Source organism: Strix aluco, chromosome 5, assembly GCF_031877795.1.
Source record: "Strix aluco isolate bStrAlu1 chromosome 5, bStrAlu1.hap1, whole genome shotgun sequence".
NCBI lineage: Eukaryota > Metazoa > Chordata > Aves > Strigiformes > Strigidae > Strix > Strix aluco.
The window spans coordinates 49,606,969-49,628,291 of NC_133935.1; the positions used below are offsets into that span (position 1 = coordinate 49,606,969).

At 37.1% G+C, this 21,323-nt stretch overlaps 1 protein-coding gene across 3 annotated transcripts in view; it reads right to left on the reverse strand.

Moving 5' to 3' along the window:
* Nucleotides 1-612: 612 nt before the first annotated feature.
* CAND1 (cullin associated and neddylation dissociated 1) overlaps nucleotides 613-21,323 on the reverse strand; it is a 31,939-nt gene continuing 11,228 nt past the window's right edge. For 2 of the 3 annotated variants that reach the window (XM_074827283.1, XM_074827285.1), the window contains exons 3-15: nucleotides 16,409-16,563; nucleotides 14,486-14,609; nucleotides 13,803-14,059; nucleotides 13,614-13,719; nucleotides 12,974-13,119; nucleotides 11,624-11,916; nucleotides 10,794-10,935; nucleotides 8,709-10,202; nucleotides 7,849-7,944; nucleotides 4,967-5,136; nucleotides 4,703-4,867; nucleotides 4,368-4,475; nucleotides 613-3,312 (exon numbers count right to left, since the gene is read on the reverse strand). In XM_074827283.1, the coding sequence (XP_074683384.1) occupies nucleotides 3,088-3,312; nucleotides 4,368-4,475; nucleotides 4,703-4,867; nucleotides 4,967-5,136; nucleotides 7,849-7,944; nucleotides 8,709-10,202; nucleotides 10,794-10,935; nucleotides 11,624-11,916; nucleotides 12,974-13,119; nucleotides 13,614-13,719; nucleotides 13,803-14,059; nucleotides 14,486-14,609; nucleotides 16,409-16,563 (3,481 nt within the window). In that variant the 3' untranslated portion in view covers nucleotides 613-3,087. Of the gene's footprint in view, nucleotides 3,313-4,367; nucleotides 4,476-4,702; nucleotides 4,868-4,966; nucleotides 5,137-7,848; nucleotides 7,945-8,708; nucleotides 10,203-10,793; nucleotides 10,936-11,623; nucleotides 11,917-12,973; nucleotides 13,120-13,613; nucleotides 13,720-13,802; nucleotides 14,060-14,485; nucleotides 14,610-16,408; nucleotides 16,564-20,891; nucleotides 21,008-21,323 lie in introns of all 3 variants that reach the window. The other variant, XM_074827284.1, reaches the window with a different exon arrangement.

The following is a 21,323-nucleotide window of genomic DNA, read 5'->3' on the forward strand; positions in this document are numbered from 1 at the left end:
TACAGGTATTCCTGACATCAACCTTAACAGAATTACCTGTACCTATTTGCACTAAAAGCATAAATACACCAGATTTACCCAAATACTTGGATATACAGTAGGGAACACAAAAAGAAACTTTCAATCAAGCGATCCAGTGAAAGCTGAGTTTGAACACCTAACCTGGTTAGATTTTATAAAACTAATAATTTCAGTAATTATGGTGCAGTTACAACCTTTATGAATCAGTCTTCCTCATTTGCCAAAATAACCAACTGCTACTTGGAGATAACCATACTCTTAGAATTTCTGTAATTTACAGGGAAGACTTAAGTCTTATGTTCCCACCTGCTTCATCAGTGGTCAAAGTGAAAATTACTCTCTTGCAGGAAAGCATTCACTATGTAATATAGCTCAACCTCTTCTGTCCTTAAGCTTGCTCCACTGTAACATACTGTAAAACAAAGCGAAGATTATTTGCATCCACCACATAAGCTGTTACGATAGTACAGAAACACACACCAATCTCTCAACTACGAATACAAGTATTCTGTTTACTTACCATTGTCACCTACCCCATTTACAAATTTTAGCCTCACATTTCATGTTTATCATACCATTCTCACACCTAGCTTTAGGTCTATGAAACATTTTAATGCACTCTGAAAACTTAACACAAAAGTTCTAAGATTAGTTTGACAACTAATTAGCACAACAGATTCTTAATTAGGAGGCCTGCATATTACTGTAATTGAAGTAGATGTTATACAGCAAGATAAAATGCACCTAATTCACAGTGCTTTTTCCACCGTATGGTTTCTCTCTAGAGTATTCCCATTCTTTTTCCATGACATTTAGATATGTTGGTACATTTAATCTCATTTATTTCTACTTCTAGAAGACAATTGTTACATTAGTATGAAGACTTTGGAGACCGAGAAAGCTACAATTTCAAAAATTTCTACAGCATTAAAATTGTTACTAAGTTAATAGATTTCTTTGTTCAGGTCCTTTTATTAAAGTAAAATGCACCAATATCTCCCCTGCTTCTCCCAAGCTGCAGGCGTGTAAGGTGAAGAATTTGCCCCCAAACCCCAATGCTCACAGGAAACTGTCTCTGGCGTCATAAAAATGTATGTTTGTTTAGTCATGTAGCAGCTTATGCCGCATATGCATGTAACAGGTTTCCAAAGTATCAAACCAGCTAAAAAAACAGTTAACTAGAGAAAAATCAAATTCAGACCTGACTAAAAAAAAGACAACTAAGCAGTTGCATTAACCAAGTAATGACAAGTCTCAATTTGAGGCAGCGGTTCCCCATCTTTTGCTATTAAATTGCCAAATCCAGTTCATTGTAGGACTGCCAGCCATCACCTTCTGGTCCATTTCTAGATTACCTCAGCATATTCACAGCAGATTTTTTTCTTGTATCTGTTTGCTTTTTATCCCTCTCCACTCTTTATGACCATTCCCCACTTCCTATCTTGCCAGAATACTGTATGACACTTACAGCACTGCAGTCTACTGGTGATTCCATGTGCCAGAAAACATTCTGACAGGGTGCAGAGAAGGGCCACAAAAATGATCAAGGGACTGGGAAGCCTGTCATATGAGGAAAGGCTGAGAGAATGGGGTTTGTTCAGTCTTGAGAAGAGAAGGCTTAAGGGAGACCTTATGACCATGTTCCAGTATGTAAAGGGTGGCTACGAAGAAAAGGGAAACTCCCTTTTTACAAGGAGTCACAAGGAAAAGATGAGGGGTAATGGGTACAAGTTAATCCTGGGGAGATTCCAATTGGATGCAAGAGGAAAATTTTTCACAATGAGAACAATTAGACACAGGAATAATCTCCCCAGGGAAGTGATGGGTTCCCCAACATTTGACACTTATAAGATTCAGACAGACAGGGTGCTGGGCCATCTTATCTAGGCTGTACTTTTGCCAAGAAAGGTTGGACCAGATGATCCTTGAAGTCCCTTCCAACCTGGTATTCTGTGATTCTATGAAAATGATGGTCTGGCAATGCTTGTCTAGGTAACACCGTGTATTATTGTCTTAAACAAAAGCTGTTGGATGAACAATAGGAGGTAGAAGCCACTGAAGAAACTTCCTTTCATACTTTTGTAACAAAAGCAAAGTTGAATCTAGAGTTCAGGAGCCACTGAACAGCTATTGTTCTCTGCTCGTTTTAGCTCTATCTCATCCTATTGCCCTCCAATCTTCCAGTTTGTCCACCTCCATTCCAGGGGATCCAGGCTTTGGGAATGAAAAACCACGAAAACCGCAGGAATTGTCCTATTTACTGTAAGAATGTCTGCAGGGCCATACTACTGGCATTTTAAAAAGCTCGGTGAAGACAACCAACCTTCATTTGTCCCTTTCTGTATGAATGGTCTGTATGTCAAAATACCTGAAAACTGCACTGATACAGTAGAACTTATTTTAACTTGCATTACGAATAAACTGCACATGCTGTTTTACAGACAATATATATTTGTAAACTTGGTCATGCAAAATTAGTGTGCACAACAGGGATATTTGTTTTCTAATCCCCACACCTTTAAAAATGACATTTATGTCTGCTTTTTTTGAACTGTGCCCAAACCCTCTCTTTAATATAATAAATCTTACACAGAATTCATCTGCCAGCCAAACCAATTTATGAAGCTGAAACAAAAAAGAATAAAAAGTTATACAAAAACATGATGCACCTGGATGCTTGATTCCCACCTTTCCCCTCATTTTTGTTTACAAGTAGAAAGAGTGAAGAAAAAAAAATCATGGTCACAAAATTTTGACATTTTAATCCTAAACATTACAGGGCAAATGGATGTTGGAACCTATTTCCATACACCATGTGTCAACTTTTTAATTCCCAAATGTGGCCCAATCCACTAAAACAAGAGTGGTTAACAAACTCTGGATTATGGAAATACATTTCTGGAATAAATGCTAGAAAAGCAACAATGGGAAAAGCCAACTGTCTCCATAAAGGTAAATAAAGTGGAACAATGTGTAGATTAGATACTTTTTCTGTTCCTTACTCATAACCTGTCAATTCAGTGCATCAAATGGTTCAACATAATGGTCCCCATTTTGGACAAACATCTAACTAGTGTCCATTGATTCCAAGTTAGTGGATGATGAATCTTTTTGGATACTTTCAAAGATGGCTGCCAGCTCAGGGTTAGAGCTTATCTGTGACTGAAATTCACTCATTAATGGACTCTTCTCTGCTTCTGGAATGGTTAGAAGCGCTGCTACTGCCCTCATAGCAGATCGTTTCAGTTCATCTTGCTTTTCAAACTCCTGTTTTACTGAGTTTGCCTTTACCTAGGGAAAAAATGAAAATACACTTGAGATTTTTGCTTAACCTTCTCTCTACAACCACCTTAAAAAAAAAGCGTATCTTACAAAGGCCTCTTTCCTTCCATACTACCACTTCACACAGCTTTCAAAATGACCTAAGCTCTTAAAAAACCCAACCAACCAAACAAAAAAAACCTTCCAAACATCTACTTTTTAGCAAACTTTTACAGACAGACTGAAACTTGAATACTGCAAGGTAAGCAGAAAAAGGCTGTGAGCTACCAAGTCCATTACCAATTCAAAACAATTATAGCAGCCAACCTCTAGCTAGTAAGGTCAGTAAACAACATTAAACTGATACTATCATCGTACTTCCAGCTTCCAGAGAACAGAACTTTTTTAAAAAGTTGACCTTCATTAAAATAACTGCTTAACTTTCTGTTATAATTCTCAAAGATGTTTCAGTAATATAAACATAGATTGTCATTAAAAGCAGTCAAATTTCTTGATGTGAAATATAACAGACTACAGTAATGGACAAGCAAGGTAAATCAGGCATTAAATGACTGTCAGAGCATGCAGGTGGACCAAGGCAAGAGCAGGAATGGAAGAAGATTGTGCCAAGACCCAAAAATCCTGTAATACAAATGAAGGGGGAAAAAAAAAAAAAATAGGACTACTTCACACTGCCTCCATCCTTCATTACTCAAATGCTTGTCTGGAACAATGTAATCATCAGAAGTCAGAAAAATTCTCAGTATTCCAGTTTCACCGTTTAAAACAGTGAAGTGACACTTACAAGTTGCCCAAGTGGCAGCTAAATTTTTAAGGAACAAAAGAAATGGCATCAAAGAAACAGAGGATTTTTAAAAAGAAGCTAACAAGTCTACCCCTCCATTTGTAATTTAAAGACATTTAATATGTGTATAGAGGCCCACACATTTGTATTCTACCTACTGCAGCTCATCAACTATAACTCAGGAAATGCTGCAGCAGTACAGAAGTATTCCTCATACACGAGTTCATTTAGATTTCTGTGAGACAACACAAAATTATTAAAGAAGTTTAAATTTAAATACCTTAGTTGTACATGTAGCACGCAAAGGTTCAACAAGCCTATCCAACCTCTGCAGCACTGCACTTGGACATAGGGTAGACAGTCTCACCAACATTAAAAAGGTTAGCATCTAGGTTGAGAAAAAAACAATTCAACAATTAGTTATGCTCAACACATACATGAGAGATATATTTTCTACAATGCTGTGTAACCTTTTTAACAGCAACACTTTAATGAAAATGGCAAATACAGTGAAGTACTTAAGCATATGAAGTAATATTTTTACCATTTCAGTCTATTCACTATTAAAATATTTTGACTAAATCACTGCTTACATAGAGAAGAATGACAGCTAACCTTAATATCATAGTGATCCTTCAGGCCATCTTCAACATGATTTAAGAATTCAAATATATCTAGTCTATCCAAACAGCTATCCAAAAGAGTATACATGCACTCAAAAGCTGCTTTCCGTATGTCCAACCCATCATCAACTGTATGCTTAAATGGTCCCATTTCCACCTGTCAACAAATAAAAAACAAAAGTTAGGTAGTAACATATTTAGAAAAAGGAGAAATCTACTTACATATATTTAGTACTGGTTTTCTTAGTTAACATACCTCTCTGATTAATTCCTTTCTGACTTTTGTTTCATTGTAAAGATGAGGAAGCACAGTATCTAAGAGGTCCCTTATTAATGATGGTTTATTGTGTGCAGCTGAGTTAAATGTCACTAGGGCTACCCTCCTGACATTGAGATCTGGGTCCTCCAATGTTTTCAGAAAATCACCTGCAATCATGTACAGAAATAAATCAACCTATAAGGATTTTTTTCATTTACTGCTTTAAAAATATCTTTACTTAGTATTAAGCTTTCAAAAGGACATATTTAGTGCAGGAGTTATGTTCATGTAACAGACACCAAAACCTGCTATTTTAGCATGATTACACAAGTAAATCTATTCATTATAATCACATTAAAAGTATTAATTGATATATAGTATTTCATATAATGAAACAGAAGTAAAAAAACCTAAAGGTATAGTGTGTAAATTAATTAAAATTAATTAATTAAAAGTCTCTTAGAATACACATTAGAAAACCAATTTCAATTCTGCAGTTCAAAAATTAGAGAAACACCTCTTAAGGAAACTATCAACATATTGATTTTTAACCCCTAATTTGGCATATATTGAGAATTCCTAAATTACCATAAAATAAGCCTACTCAGTATATATTAATGTAGCAACACCTCTCATCCCACCCCATACTTGGGCATTTTCAAATTAGAATTTCTATAGTTCTATAACACAGCCTTGTTAAAAAAAATGCCTGCAGGAATATATCATATTTTTCCTCAATGTTTATGAACTTTTACTAGCAACTTCCATGAGGAGTGAAACTTATAAAGGGAGAAAAACAACAGGTGTAAACAAAGTGACTTCTACACACAAAAGAAACTGGGTAACAAAACTCAAAGGGGCAGCTTCAGAGAGGGACAGGAGGGAGAAAAACCCACAAGCATAACCAATTCTTGAATATATTATTTAAAAAAAAAAATTAAGCTTAGCGATGAAAATAACACATAGGAACCGACTCTCTCATAAATGAAAACATTGCTCTTTACAAAACTCTACGTTTTTAAAGATTAATCTTTTTTCCCCTGTTAGGTTTAGCAGTATATACAACCCTTTACAGATCTTTAAACCTGTAATTAATCCACTATAAAATATTCACCATAGCATATTAAACAAATCTACAATACTTCATCATACAAATGAGAAAAGGTCAAAAAGCTGCAGCACTGCAAAGCTCTTTATCATACTGATGTTACCCTGAAAGCTCAAATTACCTTATCCCTATAAAAATATACACGCTTCCAAATGTTCTCAGACCACAAGCATTACAGAATCATGTATTGGGTTTTTGAGTGGCAAGGTTGTGGTAGCAAGGAGGGCTACAGGGGTGGCTTCTGTGAGAAGCTTCCCCTGTGTCCAACAGAGCCAATGCTGTCTGACTCCAAGACAGACCCACCACTGGCCAAGGCAGAGCCCATCAGTGATGGGAGTAGCACCTCTGGGATAACTTACTTAAGAAGAGGAAAAAAATAAAATGGCAACTGCAGCCAGAGAGGAGTGTGAACATGTGAGAGCAACAAGTCTGCAGACACCAAGGTCACTGAAGAAGGAAGGGGAGGAGGTGCTCCAGGCACCAGAGCAGAGATTCCCCTGCAGCCCATGGTGCAGACCATGGTGGGACAGGCTGTGCCCCTGCAGCCCACAAAGATCCACGGTGGAGCAGAGATCCACCTGCAGCCTGTGGAGGACCCCAGGCTGGAGCGGGTGGATGCCCGAAGGAGGCTGTGACCCTGTGGGAAGCCTGTGCCGGAGCAGGCTCCTGGCAGGACCTGTGGCTCTGTGGAGAGAGGAGCCTACGCTGGAGCAGGTTTGCTGGCAGGACTTGTGACCCTGTGGGGGACCCACGCTGGAGCAGTCTGTGCCTGAAGGACTGCATCCTGTGGGAGGGACCCTCGCTGGAACAGTTCATGAAGAACCGCAGCCGTGAGAAGGACTCACATTGGAGAAGTTTGTGGAGGACCATCTCCCATGGGAGGGACCCCACACTGGAGCAGGGAAGAGTGTGAGGAGTCCTCCCCCTGAGGAGGAAGGAACGGCAGAGACGTGTGATGAACTGACCACAACCCCCATTCCCCCCCCATACCCCTGCACCACTTGGGGAGAGGGAGTAGTGATTTCGGGAGTAAAATTGAGTGCAGGAAGAAGGGAGGGGTGGGGAGGAAAGTGTTTTAAGACTTGGTTTTATTTCTCATTATTCTACTCTGATTTGATTGGCGATAAATTAAACTAATTTCCCCAAGTCGAGTCTGGTTTGCCCGTGACAGTAATTGGTGGGTGATCTCTCCCTGTCCTTACCTCAACCCACAAGCCTTTTGTTATATTTTCTCTCCCCTACCCAGCTAAGGAGGGGGACTGACAGAACAGCTTTGGTGGGCACCTGGCATCCAGCCAGGGTCAACCCACCACAAATCATAAAATTTAAAATTCACCACCTAGTAATACTCAAAATTCACACACACATACATATTTTAAGTGACTAAACGTGAGATATTTCCAAGACCACTCTTCTGGGTAAAGACAGTGCCTTACTACATCAAACTGATAATTTAGCAAGAGCATGTGAAAGGAAATCAGCTTTTGGGTCTCATCTTTCTAAAAGCCCTAGCTTCTTGTGTTGCCCATCACAGCTTCAATACATATAATTTTTGATCACACAACTTTTACTACTCAGAATTCAAACAAACTAGGATTAATAGAAATAACAAGCTATTATGGAAACTTTTTATAACTGTTCCAACAGTTATCATTAGCAGCTAATTCTAGTACCTGCAAAATATTTTTTTCTGAAAACACAAAGAACAAAGTACAAATGCAGTTCTATTGCCTGAAAACATAGAAGCTGTCAGTAAAAGTAAAGACCCTACCTATGCAGTTCTTCAAGAGTGGATCTATGGGTTGTGGATGATCAGAAATAGTGAACTTAACAGCAGTAACCACTGAACTTCGAGCATATGAGGACCCTAATATGAAACAAAAGTGTGAATATGTAACATTAAAACAGTAAAACTACAGAATTTAAATCACGCTTGGTACCATTCTTTTTAAAATTCTGATACTCTTAAGAACACTAAACAAGAAATGTTATTTATTACTAGCAATGCAATATGTAACTCAAGTTGAAGAAAACATTTTAAACAGGACGAAAAATACCATAACACTTGTAATAAGCATTTAATGTTATCTGCTACAGAAAATTCAAGTAATAAGCCTGTTAGAACAGAATTTTTTATGATCACACAGAGGCCTACAAATAACCTTCCTCTTCAAAGCAGAAGCACATGAAGAAAACATGTGAATATGGTTCTTGATATGAAACTGATTCATGGATTATGCACAATGATCCTTTCTAATCCTTAAAAATTTCAGAATTCTTAACTGAAAATTAGGAACACTGTGATTTACACCAAAAAGGTCAACATGTTGCAATTGGTTTGTCAATTTGTCCCTTTGTTGCCCATGCTCCTCTCCCTTTAAGTTTATAGCTCTTCATTAAACATAACATCATTAATTGAAATACCACAGTCTGAAAGCAGAACATAAAAGTAATTCATGTTATGTATGACTAACAACTTCCAGTAAAAATGAAACTTCACAGGGGGGGCGGGGGGAGGAGGGGAACTTCAAAAGTATCACAAAATTTAAGCAAAGACTTTGCAAAACTATATCAATTTATTAATAGGTAAGGTGATTTGCTGCAATACATACATGACTTATTACTACTCACCTGCAACCAAGTATCCCTTGAGCCGTGGAAGCAGAGTCTCTGGGTCTATTAACGTAAGCTTGCCCAAGCATTCAGCAACAACATTCCTTGTACCCTCTTCTGCACATTCGCAGTGCTTCAGGAGTAAGGCCCAGATGTTCTCAACATATGGTTTGAGACCAATCACTGATGCAGAGCTAATTATTTCTTTCAAGGAATGAAGAAGAAGGTATTGCCTTTTAGGTTGACTGGTTATTTCTTGTAAGACGAACGGCAGATACTCAGGAAGATTGCCAACACTAATACTGCCTAATGCATAAGATGCTGCCGATTTGACTTCTTCACTAGGAGAAGAGAATGCTTCTAATATTACAGACTTCAGCTCAATTTGTCCACTTAAGTCAATGTGATGCCCAACTTCCCCAAGAGAAAGCAAGGCCAAAAGCCGAATGGAATCCGTGGACCTTGAGTTCTTGACGTCTTGAATGAACTGACCTACAACAGCTGGTCCTTCCTTAGGGCAGGCTCGAGTAAGGGCAGCAACGCATTTGGCAATGGAATAGTAAGACTGCTTGTGAGTAAGTGCTGTGCTCTGTGAGTACACTGGACCCGTTAACATGCGTAGTAAATCCATATAGCCTAAATTATTTGTACCAGTCACAACCAAAGCTTGGAAAAATTCTAGCATGGCACTAAGTGCTCCACCCTGAAGCAGAGGCGATCTCACCAGCCCAATAAGTTCATTGAGAATGGAACCACTAATCTTTGACAGGGAGGAAGGATATACTTTGGCCAGCGTTGTCAGAAAACTGATGGCCATCTGTGATACATGCATATCACTTTCACTAATCAGAGGTGGAAGCTCATCCAGGACAGCATCAATCATGGCAGCTGTCAAGCTGTCACTGTAATTCTTAATTAAAATATCTAGAGCAGAAAGAGTGCCCAGTTTCAAAGCTCGCTGGTTCTTTCTCAAAAAAGAAGCAAGAATAGGAACTCCTTCCCCAAGGATTGGTCTCAAATCTATCTTCAAAGGAGAACCAGCAATCAGTGTCATAGCCTTCACTGTAGTTAACCGAGTGATCTCATTCTTCAGTCTCTCTAGGAAGATCTGAAGTGTACTAGGCAGGTCTGTGCCTAGGCTGTCACCAAGGCTACAAATTATTTGACCCATGCAAGATATTGCCCTTTCTTTCACCTCCTGATCAATGTCAGCAGCCTTTAATCTCTTAATTGTACAAGTAAACAAATCTTTGATGTAAGGAGTAGCATCAAAGGAAGAAGGCTGGTCTAAAGGACGAATGACCTTCACAAGTTGTTGGGTAACCAAAAGTGCCTCTGATGTTATCTTGTAAAATGGGTCTCCAACACAAGCTACAACTGGAGGTACCAACGCTTGAACATGAGGATGAAAGACTTGGGGAGAATGATTGCAGAGGATCACATACAAACAGGACAAAGCATCTATCTTCAGATTAGAAGAACTTGATTTGTCATTCAGTGAAAAAATTATTCCTGGAAGAAAAAAGAAAAATGTATTTTTAGGTTAGGTATTTATGTTCTGTTAGAACACTTCAAAATTTCTGACGGAAGACAGCTATACTGAATATATATTTTCCTGCTCCCAGCCTTTCTTGAATGCTTCCAAGTCCCTTTCACCATTTTATTCAATCAATTAGTTTTCAAGCTTCCTCTACAGAGAGAACACGGGCCATGGGATTCTGAACCTTTTAACTTTTCCAAACTTATTTTCCTTGTTACTTCAAAATTCAACATTTTAGGTCCCAAAAGCTAAAACATGGACAATACTTTACTCTGTTGAGATGAGAAAGAAGGCAGTTTGATCTCACAATTAAGAAGTAATTTTTTTTGATGTAGAAAAAAGAAAATCTCGATCTTAGACCCAACCCTTGTTTTCAAGATTAATGGAAATACATCACTACAATATTTATATGGATCCACAGAGTAGCTGACTATTTTGTCAATTTCTTTAAACAGAAGTAAGACTTCAAAGCTTTTGCAAGAAGGACAGTCAAGATTTAAAGATTTTGAAACTTCACATCTACTTACTAATAAATCTTTAAGTTAATAATACATTTCTCATACCTGGTACAAGTACAGGAACATGTTGTGTTAGGGCTCCAGGTAATACATTTACTAGCTCAGTCAGCATGTTAAAGCAGCACTGACGAGTCTTCACACTTTTCTCCTTCATCTGTTTGTGCAAGGCTTTAACTATGTTGGGGACCTATAATCATCACACATTTGTTAGTTGATTCAATAGCTGACATTTTTCTTCTTTGATCACTGAGGGGATATAAAGAAAGATGTGCGTCCTACCCCTTTCTGGTTTCTCTACAGAACTAAATAAGTTACATAAACACTGGGAAATGAAAATTCAAAAGAACTGCTATCCAAAAAAATAACAATTTAACTTTAAAAGGCGAGATGAAACAAAGCAAAACTAGATTTGCATTAATAAAACTGTAGAGAGCAACAACTCAGAAGTCACCCAAATAATTCACTTAGAAAAAGTTTTTTCAGCACTATCCTTTTTATTCTGTAAATAAAATCCGTTGTAGCAAATCAAGATTTATCTTAATCATTAGAGCTTGCGTCTGCATTACAGAATGCTCAAAATAACTACTTTGCTTTGGTAATTTGTCTAAACTACATAGGACATGCAATTTTACTGGTGATTGTAAACAACTGAAATCAGAAAGAACATTTGCATGAATTGGTAATTTCACCTTCCAAGACTGCCGGACTTTTCCAGGCCAGTTTACCTGGCTTGCTCTCTATGTTAGCACTATAGTAATAAACTGTAATCCGTGTATGAAGAGAGTATGATATGGCACATTTCAAGAACTATCCTTATGAACAGGGCCCAACTTCAGTGTGTCTTCTCAAAGATAATAAAAATCTTGACAAATAACCTGACTCTGAAGCATTGTCAAAGGTGTCTCTCCTTGTTCCATTGCATCAGGATCACAAAGCCAACTTTGCACAGGTCGGGTTTGTTTTAGAAGAGAAAGATATGCATGAAAAACATCTGCTTTAACATTCTCTTCACGTTCTTTGAATCTGGCTATTAAAGCAGGCGATACAGTTTTGTAGAATTCTGGAAGCATTTCATGTCGTGTGCTAACCACAGCATCCAGACATTTAGCAGCTGCACGCCTCACTTTCCAGCTCATGTCATCATCATCACTATATTCATCATCGCTCCCTTGAAAAAAATAAATTATGCATATGTTCAAGTCTAGACAATCAAAGCATCAGGTTTCATTTTAAACAATTAATAAGAACACACGGGTTCTTGGTGCAACGTGCACCAAAGAAATAGGTTGAGAAGCATGTTAAAAATCATACATAAAAAGACTTAACTGCCTAAATCGTAAGGCTAATTATCTTCTCTGCCAATTTTTTCACGCTAGTCTTACACATGTATTAATTTTAACTGCCAACAGGACAAGGTGGTTCCCATCATATTTACAACCTGACTACTGATTTAAAGCACATTCTTCTTTATTGTGACATAAGCAACAATGCAACAACAATTACTAGCTACTCAAGATTCAACAAATTATTCTGTCTGTTTCTTTCTAGGAGTAAATCAAACCATACTCATCCCCCAAAAATGACAACAAAAAATATACAAATTGACTTTTTAAGCGCTAAAGCAACAACTATGCAGCTCATTCATTCTTAAAGTAATGAGAATGTTATGCTCTGGGTTCAGATTACTTGTGTGTCCAAGTTTTCGTAAAGCTTACATATGGCAAGGTATTGCCACCATATTAACAATAAATACCTTATGTCTTTTGGTCTAATACATTTTTTTATCCTACAGAAAACTACTGGGTATTTTGCAATTTTCAATCTATTCTGATTTTATGCATTAGATAACAATATATTCTAGTGGAAAGTAGTGAGAAGCCTTTCCCATGCTGAATATGTACTTTCAATTAATTAACTGATGTTCTCCTCACTTTAGTTCTATCACCCTACGTGCTTCTACCTTTTTCCACCTTTCAACTATTTTAAAATATTTGTCATGTACTTTACGTTCACCCTTGGAATTATTTATCTCCAGCAACAACATCTTATACTTTTATTCCAAGAACTAAGTTCATAAGGTATGTTTCAAAACACTACAAAAATTTAATACAAAAGTATACACGTCATTCAAATGCTGGTATTTAGTAAATACCACCCATATCAATTTTCTCACAAGTGCAGGTTCACAAGCTCTTCCTCTCCCCCAAACCAAAAAGAGAATATACCTTGATCATCATCATCACCACCATCAGCATCCATAGCATTTTCATCCTCATCTTCATCATCATAATTGTAGTTAGGATCATAGGTAAGATATTTAAGACAAATGTTTATAATAGTAGATACATGAGGATAAACTTCTTTAGGACATCTGAGTAATACAAAAATACAATTAATGTCAAATTACTTTGAAGAATTAAGATATTTCTAAAAGACTTCATGCCACATACTGTACTTTGGAGACATCAGCCAAACCAAGGACCATCAATGCATCCACCTAGTTACAGAAATTCAGAAAGGAAGGTCAGAAAGGGCAATGCTACTGTGTAACTGAATCCGCTAGATTGGAAGGTTGCAGAGAACCAAGATATGCCTTTGGTTACAATTGCTTTTGTCACCACTATTGGACAAATATTAGAATACCTCCTATTTGCGTAAGTAGTAATGGCACAGTAGAAAGTTTCTGAAGTACAGACATTACATACAGCTTAACAGTTAAGTTACAAGACAGTTACTGGAATAGTTCCAGCTCAAAGCTTGCAAAAATATTCTGTACCAAGGAGACTGTCTCTTGACAGCTTACAACCAAATGGCACACTATTAGATTTTAAGAAAGCCCAAAATAGGTACCCGAGAACAACTTACCTCCTAACAAAGGATTCAAAGGCTTGAATGCAATACTCTCGTAGTTCATCATCATCTACATTACAAAACTTTACAACCAAAGGAATTATTTTCTCAAGATATTCACCTGGTAAAAGAAAAAAATTAGCAAAGTATTTTCTCTCATCTAGAAACTTTTAAAGTTACTGATAATTTATATATTTTTCTTACCTATTCTGTGACCTGCTTGCCTACTGATAGCAGCAATACACTGTATATAGGTCCTAGTTGTTGACATGGAATCATTTTTAGACAGCTCTGTCAACAGATGTTCAATGAGGTCAACAAAAACCATATTGCCACAACTCATAACCAGGTGACCAAGAGCAATGATGGTTCTTTTCCTCACAGCAAGTCTGGGGCTAGTCAGCTGGGGGAGCAGACAGGTCAGAATTGAAGGATGGAAGTTAACAAGCAGTCCTCCTTGCCTTAAAACAGACAAAACACAAACTCAAACCAATTGAATCTAAATAACTTTGTTCATACACTGTACAATAATTCCTTTAAATATTCCCAAAACATCACAAAGATTCCAATCAAGTCTTTAAATTTAAGCTTTTGGAATGTCTAAAAAAAGAAATTAATTTAAAATATACCCTCAAAGCAATAAACATTAAAATAAGCTTAAAGCTACAGTGCTCAGAAGATTAAATAATAAAGTAATCGATCTATCAGTCAACTTATCTTCAATACATTCACTTTTTTTCTTCCTAAATGAAGTTTCACCTATGCTTAATACCTTAGCATATTATTTCACATAAAAGTAATTTAAATTTAACATTTGGAAAACTATAGTTCAAGCTTTAAGGAATATTTATGAGCATTCACCGGCATTTTGGAAGAGGGATGTTTACCTGCTCAGCATATCAGCCATGATATCCAGTGCCTCCAGTTGAACAGACACATCTTCCTGCTTGGCTATAGCACTAGTGAGACGCCCTGTGATCTTTTTGCAAACATTAGCTGCTAATGCAGAACCTGAAAGTACGACAAAACCTCAACATTTTCATAATTTAAAAAATACAGTTTTTAACACCAGAGATCAGGTTGCTTTCCATAGTCACAAACATGATCTCAACATAAAGAAGCTTTTCCCACCCAACAAAACAAGCCTGAACAGCCAGTTTGTTTGCTAATGTAACATATGCTCTGCATTAGAGTTGAAAGACTATCTATGTAGAAATATACTGAGAAGGAGGGCTTCTTAATTGTCCTATAAAGTATACACACAACAGAAAGGACACTGCTTTTGGGAGAGCAAGCAATGGAAAGTGAAGGCCAAAACAAGGCTAGAGCAATAAATGAAAGGACTCTAGGTAAAAATAAAGGAATAAACTAAAAGGTAAGAGGAAGCACAGAAGTAGATAGAGCCACCTCTAAAAAACTGCTGTATAACAAAAAAGCAAAATAACATGATTTTGCACAAGAAGCTACTTAAATAATAAGTACCTGAAATATTGCTGAAACATTTGAGAAAGGGGAAAAAACGTATACCCAAAGTACTTTAAAATTCAAGTAAAAATGTCTTTACTACAACTCCATAGTTCCCCATTACCCCAACCATTTAACGTCATTTGGAGTAATTGTAAGATAAGAAACTCATGTCACGGTAACAGATACCTAATGGCTAGTGCTTATCCTTATTTGCACTAAGTTTTTTTTAATCACACCTTGAGAATTTTGATGTGAAATTAATACCATTCTAACCTATATTAAATCTAGTTTATATATATTTATGGCTTATTCTTAACTGCATGACTAAAACTAAACGTAACAATTGGACACTCAAACGTGTTACCATAGAGGCTATGAAAAAACACAATAATCTATCTTTGAGTTGAGAGCAAGAAATAACAGTTAGGTTCCTTCTGTATTAGTAATACTAATTACACTGAAAGGTTTTGCTACATTTTTGCTTCAGCTTTACCTCCACCCCAAAATCATCTTTTCTGTAGGCAAACAAAAGAATAAAAGCTTAAACTGACTTAAAATTAGTTATTTATTTAAAGTTTACTCATCTCACTACTGCTTTATAAAAGCAAGACTTACATGTGGACTTTCAATGAAGGATGTTAAATCCAGGTGTTTTATTTTTAATGTAAGAAACCTAAAGTCTCTACAAACTGCATTTCCAAAGCCTTTTTAATCACTTCTCTGTTCTCATTCATATCCTACACTACGATATCTGAAAAGCACTTGAATAAAAAAGTAATGCCATTAACTGATGTGCTGTTCATCATTCCTATCTCTTTTGGAGGAAAGACTGACTTCATTTAAAACTGCAGGTAAGCATTTCAGTAATTTAACAGGCAATTGTTAGAAACACAAGGTACTTTCCAAAACACTTACCAGAAACTGAGACATCAGATCATTAAAGAAAAATACCCAAGTTATAATCAATTTTAAAGTATACTATCAATCAAAAACACAATGAGATTTAGCTATTACTACAGCCTAGAAATGCTCCACCAGGCAATTATTAAAATAGGAGCTTTTACACTCAATTTGTTATATCGAAGTTCATATACTGTAAGTTTGTTTTTCACATTAATGCAATTCTTCAGTAAAAAAAAGTTTTTAAACTAGTAAAATCTGGAAATACAGTCAGAGAAGAAAAAACTAAAAGGATATTTGTGCCATACATTTTTCCTCTGACAGGAATTATCTTCCAGTGTTAAATGAACTGAATCGTCTTCACTAAAGGACCCATCTTCTGCATTTTTTTAATTAGTAATGAAATAATAAAACTAGATAGTCTTGAGTACAAAATGCCTTACCACTAGAGGCTGGGGGGAGTTCTCCAATCACAGTTTTAAGGCCAATGCTTGAAATGTCACGTAATTGTTCTTTATCTGAAAGCATGTTTGTACAGAGGGTATCTACAATGGTCTCCACTTGATACTCCTTCACTTTACTCACCAAAGGGCCAAGGCTGTATAAATAGAAGAAAAGTATTAAATCTGCAAGCTACAATAAAACCCCTCATGTTACTTCAGTATTTTGCATTCAAGTCACAAACTTAAGGTTTTTGGTAGCAATATAAGGCAGAATTTTAAATCTGAAAGCTGTCAACTGGTTGGGTTGGTAACCTGTGTCCATGAATCTAGTAACAGTGGTGGAAATGGTTTTTGCATGACTGTTCTGCTTCAGTCTCAAAACCAGAGTCCCACTTACTTCTCACTTAATGCCAAGATTTTTAACAAAAGTTACCTAGCCAGAGCCATCAGTTTATGTGCCGGACTATCACTGCCCGCTTAGTTCACAGACAATAAGCAACCTTCTTAATTACTACATCTTTATTCTACACAATGCTTGGGTTCGATCTGATATACACTCAGACTCATTCTATACCTTCCTTAATAGAATGCAAGTGGTAAAATAAAAACCAATGACAAGGCATGCCCCTCTCCACAAAGACTCCAAGCACCACTACATATGCAGCCCATAGTAACATTTCCTCTTTCCTCTGCACTGTGAGTTTTCAGTCATTTCAACTGTTTTGAGGATCGTAACAACCTTGTATTCCCTTTGTCAAATTCTCCCATTTGTTCAAAATACTAAAACCACATATGTCCCAGTAAAGTCTAGTTCATTGCCAAGAAATATAGCACCCTTCACCATCTTCCTAGCCCTATCACCAACTTTCAGCATCTCTCCATTGTTAATGTTCTGTTCCAAAAGGGAAGTTACACAAAAACAGAGCCTTATATTGTCTCTATTTCCTTCCATTCACCTGTGAAAAACCTCTGTAAGAACTCCAAGAACTTACTCTTTCTCCTACTACCCCTCCCACTTCTCACGTCAAATTTGTTTATCTAGTTTCTCCCTATTTTTAAAACACCTGCCTTCAGACTAAGCATTTCAGAAATGGGAAATTAATTTTGAAAGACTTTAAATTACCAAAGAATTTAATTTAATTCAACTCCCTGAAACATACTACATTAACAGTGAACACATCAAATTCTGAAAGAAGTGTTACAAGCTGTGCTATAGGCATTCCTACCATGTTCCACCAAACAACAGTACAGACAACCTACGCATACAGTAACTACTCTGAAAGACATAGCTCCGTTGTTTTGTTCTCTGCATGTTGATCTTGCCAGCTATTCTCTCTTTTAATTCTGTGGTGACATCCACAGTATTACTATCCAATCAAGACAGCATGCTTACTAACGAGACATCAACAATAGGAGTGAGATGTGACATGAAGCTGAAGTTCTACCAAACTTAGGTTCTGCACTGACCCCAACAGAAGTGAGGGCAGGAGGTCAAAGAGCTGTGTGCAACAGTCACACAGGAGAAAAAGCAATGGCTTGAGGCAAGAATGGAGACAGCAGTAGCAAGGACCATCTACAGAAAATGTGGGAATCACGAACTGGAAGTGTAGTCCACCAGCAGAATTAAGAGAAATATAGATGTATCCAGAAAGCTACTATATATATTCTCTTCCATCTGGATCAAAGGGATAATGAAAAGCATTTTGACTTGCTCTTTTGCACAGACCATCCCCTAGTTGTTTTGCAGCTGCTCCAGGTGTCCCACCAAGGAAATCCTACAGCCTGATTTTCAACAGCACTTCAATGATTTTCCGCCTATGAAACACACTTCAAGTTATGCATATCGCCATCAAATTCAACTTCAGCCACAGTGAGAAAGCACAGAAGATTTTTCAAGAGATTTTTACATGTGTGTTCTCAGTGTGAAATTTGTTGAGCAGTAAAGTGTAAGGATTTTAAGTGAGCCCTTTGTATCAAAACAATCTGGTTAAGATTTTGAAGAATGGAAAGACGTGTAAAGTCATTTTTTAGGAAGCAATTTTCAAAAGCTTAAGTTTTGTTGCTGTTTTTGTGAGTCAGAGCCCAACTTCTGTAAAGCGAGCCCATGCAATGGTCCCATCAGATTTGTACTGTGACAACAGAGCGTTAAAGTGGTTTCAAGTACTGAGCTAAGAGGCCGTGTCTCCTACTGCAACTGGCAGAGCCAAGTGTTACAGATCAGAAATCATGGATATTTCTGTGGCTTACAAGGGAGGGTCCAAATTTTGTATTTGCCCTTCAACACTGTACACAATGCACACAGACAACCTCTTTAAATCAGAACTATAAAACTAAAATATGTGGAAATCAATGTATGAACAAATGCAGAAAAAGGAGCATCTTAAAGCCGATCACAAACTGATTATATTATGACGACATTAGAATGCAATACCTCCATATAAGCTTTAGCTGTTTCTGCACTGAAATTAAATACTGTATACATCTGGCTTTTCATTAAAGTTGATTCTAGCAAAGCTAACAGAGACTAAAATGACACCTATAGGGTTAGTAAACACTAGTTTTGGAGGGCTGAAGTCAAACTGAAACCCTAGAGGAAAAATGAACGAACTAAGCTGTTATCAAAACAAGACTAAGATCAAGAAAGCAAAATTTAAATTTTCAAATATATGCCACTATTCACTACTAGTATGTCAGACTTCTCAGACTGTAATGATTTAGGACCATACGGTTACAACCTTATTGAAACATCAGAAGTATGGAGAAGTTTTACAAGCTGATGATGAAATTATTTGTAAAATAGATTAACATAATTAACAATAAACCAACTTTCAACTAGAAGTTTTTGCCTAGTTTAATTCCTTGTCAAGTGGAAAGGGAGTAGGCTGCCTGAAGATGGACTGTTTCCCCATGCTTTGAAAAAAAATAGTAACATTTAGAAAGTTGTAATATATTACTTTGCACTTAAATTTTCATTGATTTGAAACAAATAGAAATCATCAACCTGTTAGAAGTTCATCCATAAGTTAGTTTGATACACAAGGGTAAATACTTTTTCCTCCTCCCCCAAAACCAGCCTTTCAAATCACTTTACAAAAACAAGCTCAAGACACTATGAAAAAGGTGGGAAGAGAACTTCCGACATCATACATTTGATTGTATAGCGTAATAATGGAGTTGCCAGATCATGGTACAGAGCTAAACCCTGATTAACAAATATCAGTATGCAGTTCTAGTAAAATTAATAAATTCAATACATCATATTCTAATTGTACCAGATCACTGGAGAGAAACTATCTGGATGCAAAGTACTTCCTTTCTGACTTTAGTGATTACAATGGGAGAAAAAACTGTTTTGGTTGTATTTCATAAGGTTTAGAAAATTATTCTGAATTAAGAGCAAGTTTCACATTAAAAAAAGCACAGGCATTAAGTCTATGGCACAAAACAGGGCGGGGGGCAAATCATCTATAGGCAAGCAGAAATTCTGTCTAAGCTAGCACGATACTAAACTCTCAATGAAGACTACTATTCTGAAATTAGATAGTCCAGAATCAAACTTAAATTATGCCACTCAGGCAAAAACTTACTTTACACTTCGCACTTAAATAAACCCACAAGTGTTTTAAGACAGAAAACTCACTCTTGAGTCTTTGCAGTCTAAAGGAAAGTTCCTTTCTTAATTTTTATGTATTGAGAAACAAGCACACAATGTACAAGATTAAAAGTGAAATGTTTTTTCTTGTTTTACTGGAAACGGTTCTAGAGTTTAAGTCAAACTCTCCAAGAAGACAGCTGGACCTTCGGTTCACTACTAGCTAACAAAACTGTCAGCCAGGCAGCTGCGAGGGAACACACAAGTCACAGATCACTATTCAGAAGGAAAGGCTCAAGGCTATGGCATTCAACATAAAGGCACTGAAGTTAGTTTAGGAGCTTAGAACTGTATTTACCAAGAATAACAGCAAGACAACTGCACAGGTTTACTACCTTGCTGATACTGCTGGGGAAAAAAGACAAATTCCTGCATTGCGTTAGCAATGAAGACCTGAGGATGTGTAGCTTAATTCCAAAGTGCTGTTAACAAGGAAACGCTACCTTGTATTAATTTTACTTGTTGACCTATACATGGCTTTGTATTATCTCACCATTTTTTAATGCGACTTGGCACCTTGGATCATATTGAATTAACTTGTGAATTTACAGTCAAACTTGACAATGAATTTGTTCATTTTGAACAAGTCACTTTAGCAATCCCCACTTCTGGTCAGAGCAACAGTCCTTTTGAGTGTGCATGGGCAAAAAAAGAACAGTCCGGTCAAACACAGTTTAGAAGCACCTACAGGGTAAATCCAAACCCACATGTTCCAAGTTCCCCTGAAACTCAGTCTTCTCTTCAGTCTCAGAGCAACAAATTTTACATTCCTCCTGCTACAAAGCCTCTCAAACATACTTGGGAGTTCCCCACACCTTTCACACTTCCTACCTCGTTCTCTCAGTCGTTCCAAAGTCACTTTCCACCATATAGCTCATACTACAGGACAACTGTAGACCCTCAAAAATCATTGTTCCGCATGATTTGGTCACCCATTTTCTCCACTCCTAAAAAAGACAGTGTTCCAACAGCTCAAACTAAAACATTACACACAGTGGTTGGAGGGAGCTAGACTGGAGGACTAGGCTCAGATTCAGAAGACTGCAAACCAGTAATTCCAGTTGGAGTCAAAGGACTGAGATTTATGGCCTTCACTCTTGGATAGCTAGCAGACATAGCTCTGTACAGTAGAACAAAACCAAAATACATCTTCCATCCCAAAACCTGTCGAATGTACCCTACTGCTGGTACCCTTCTTTCCCAGGTCCAAGAATTCACAGCAGCAAGAGCTAATTATCATAAAAAATGTCCAACAGAAGTAAA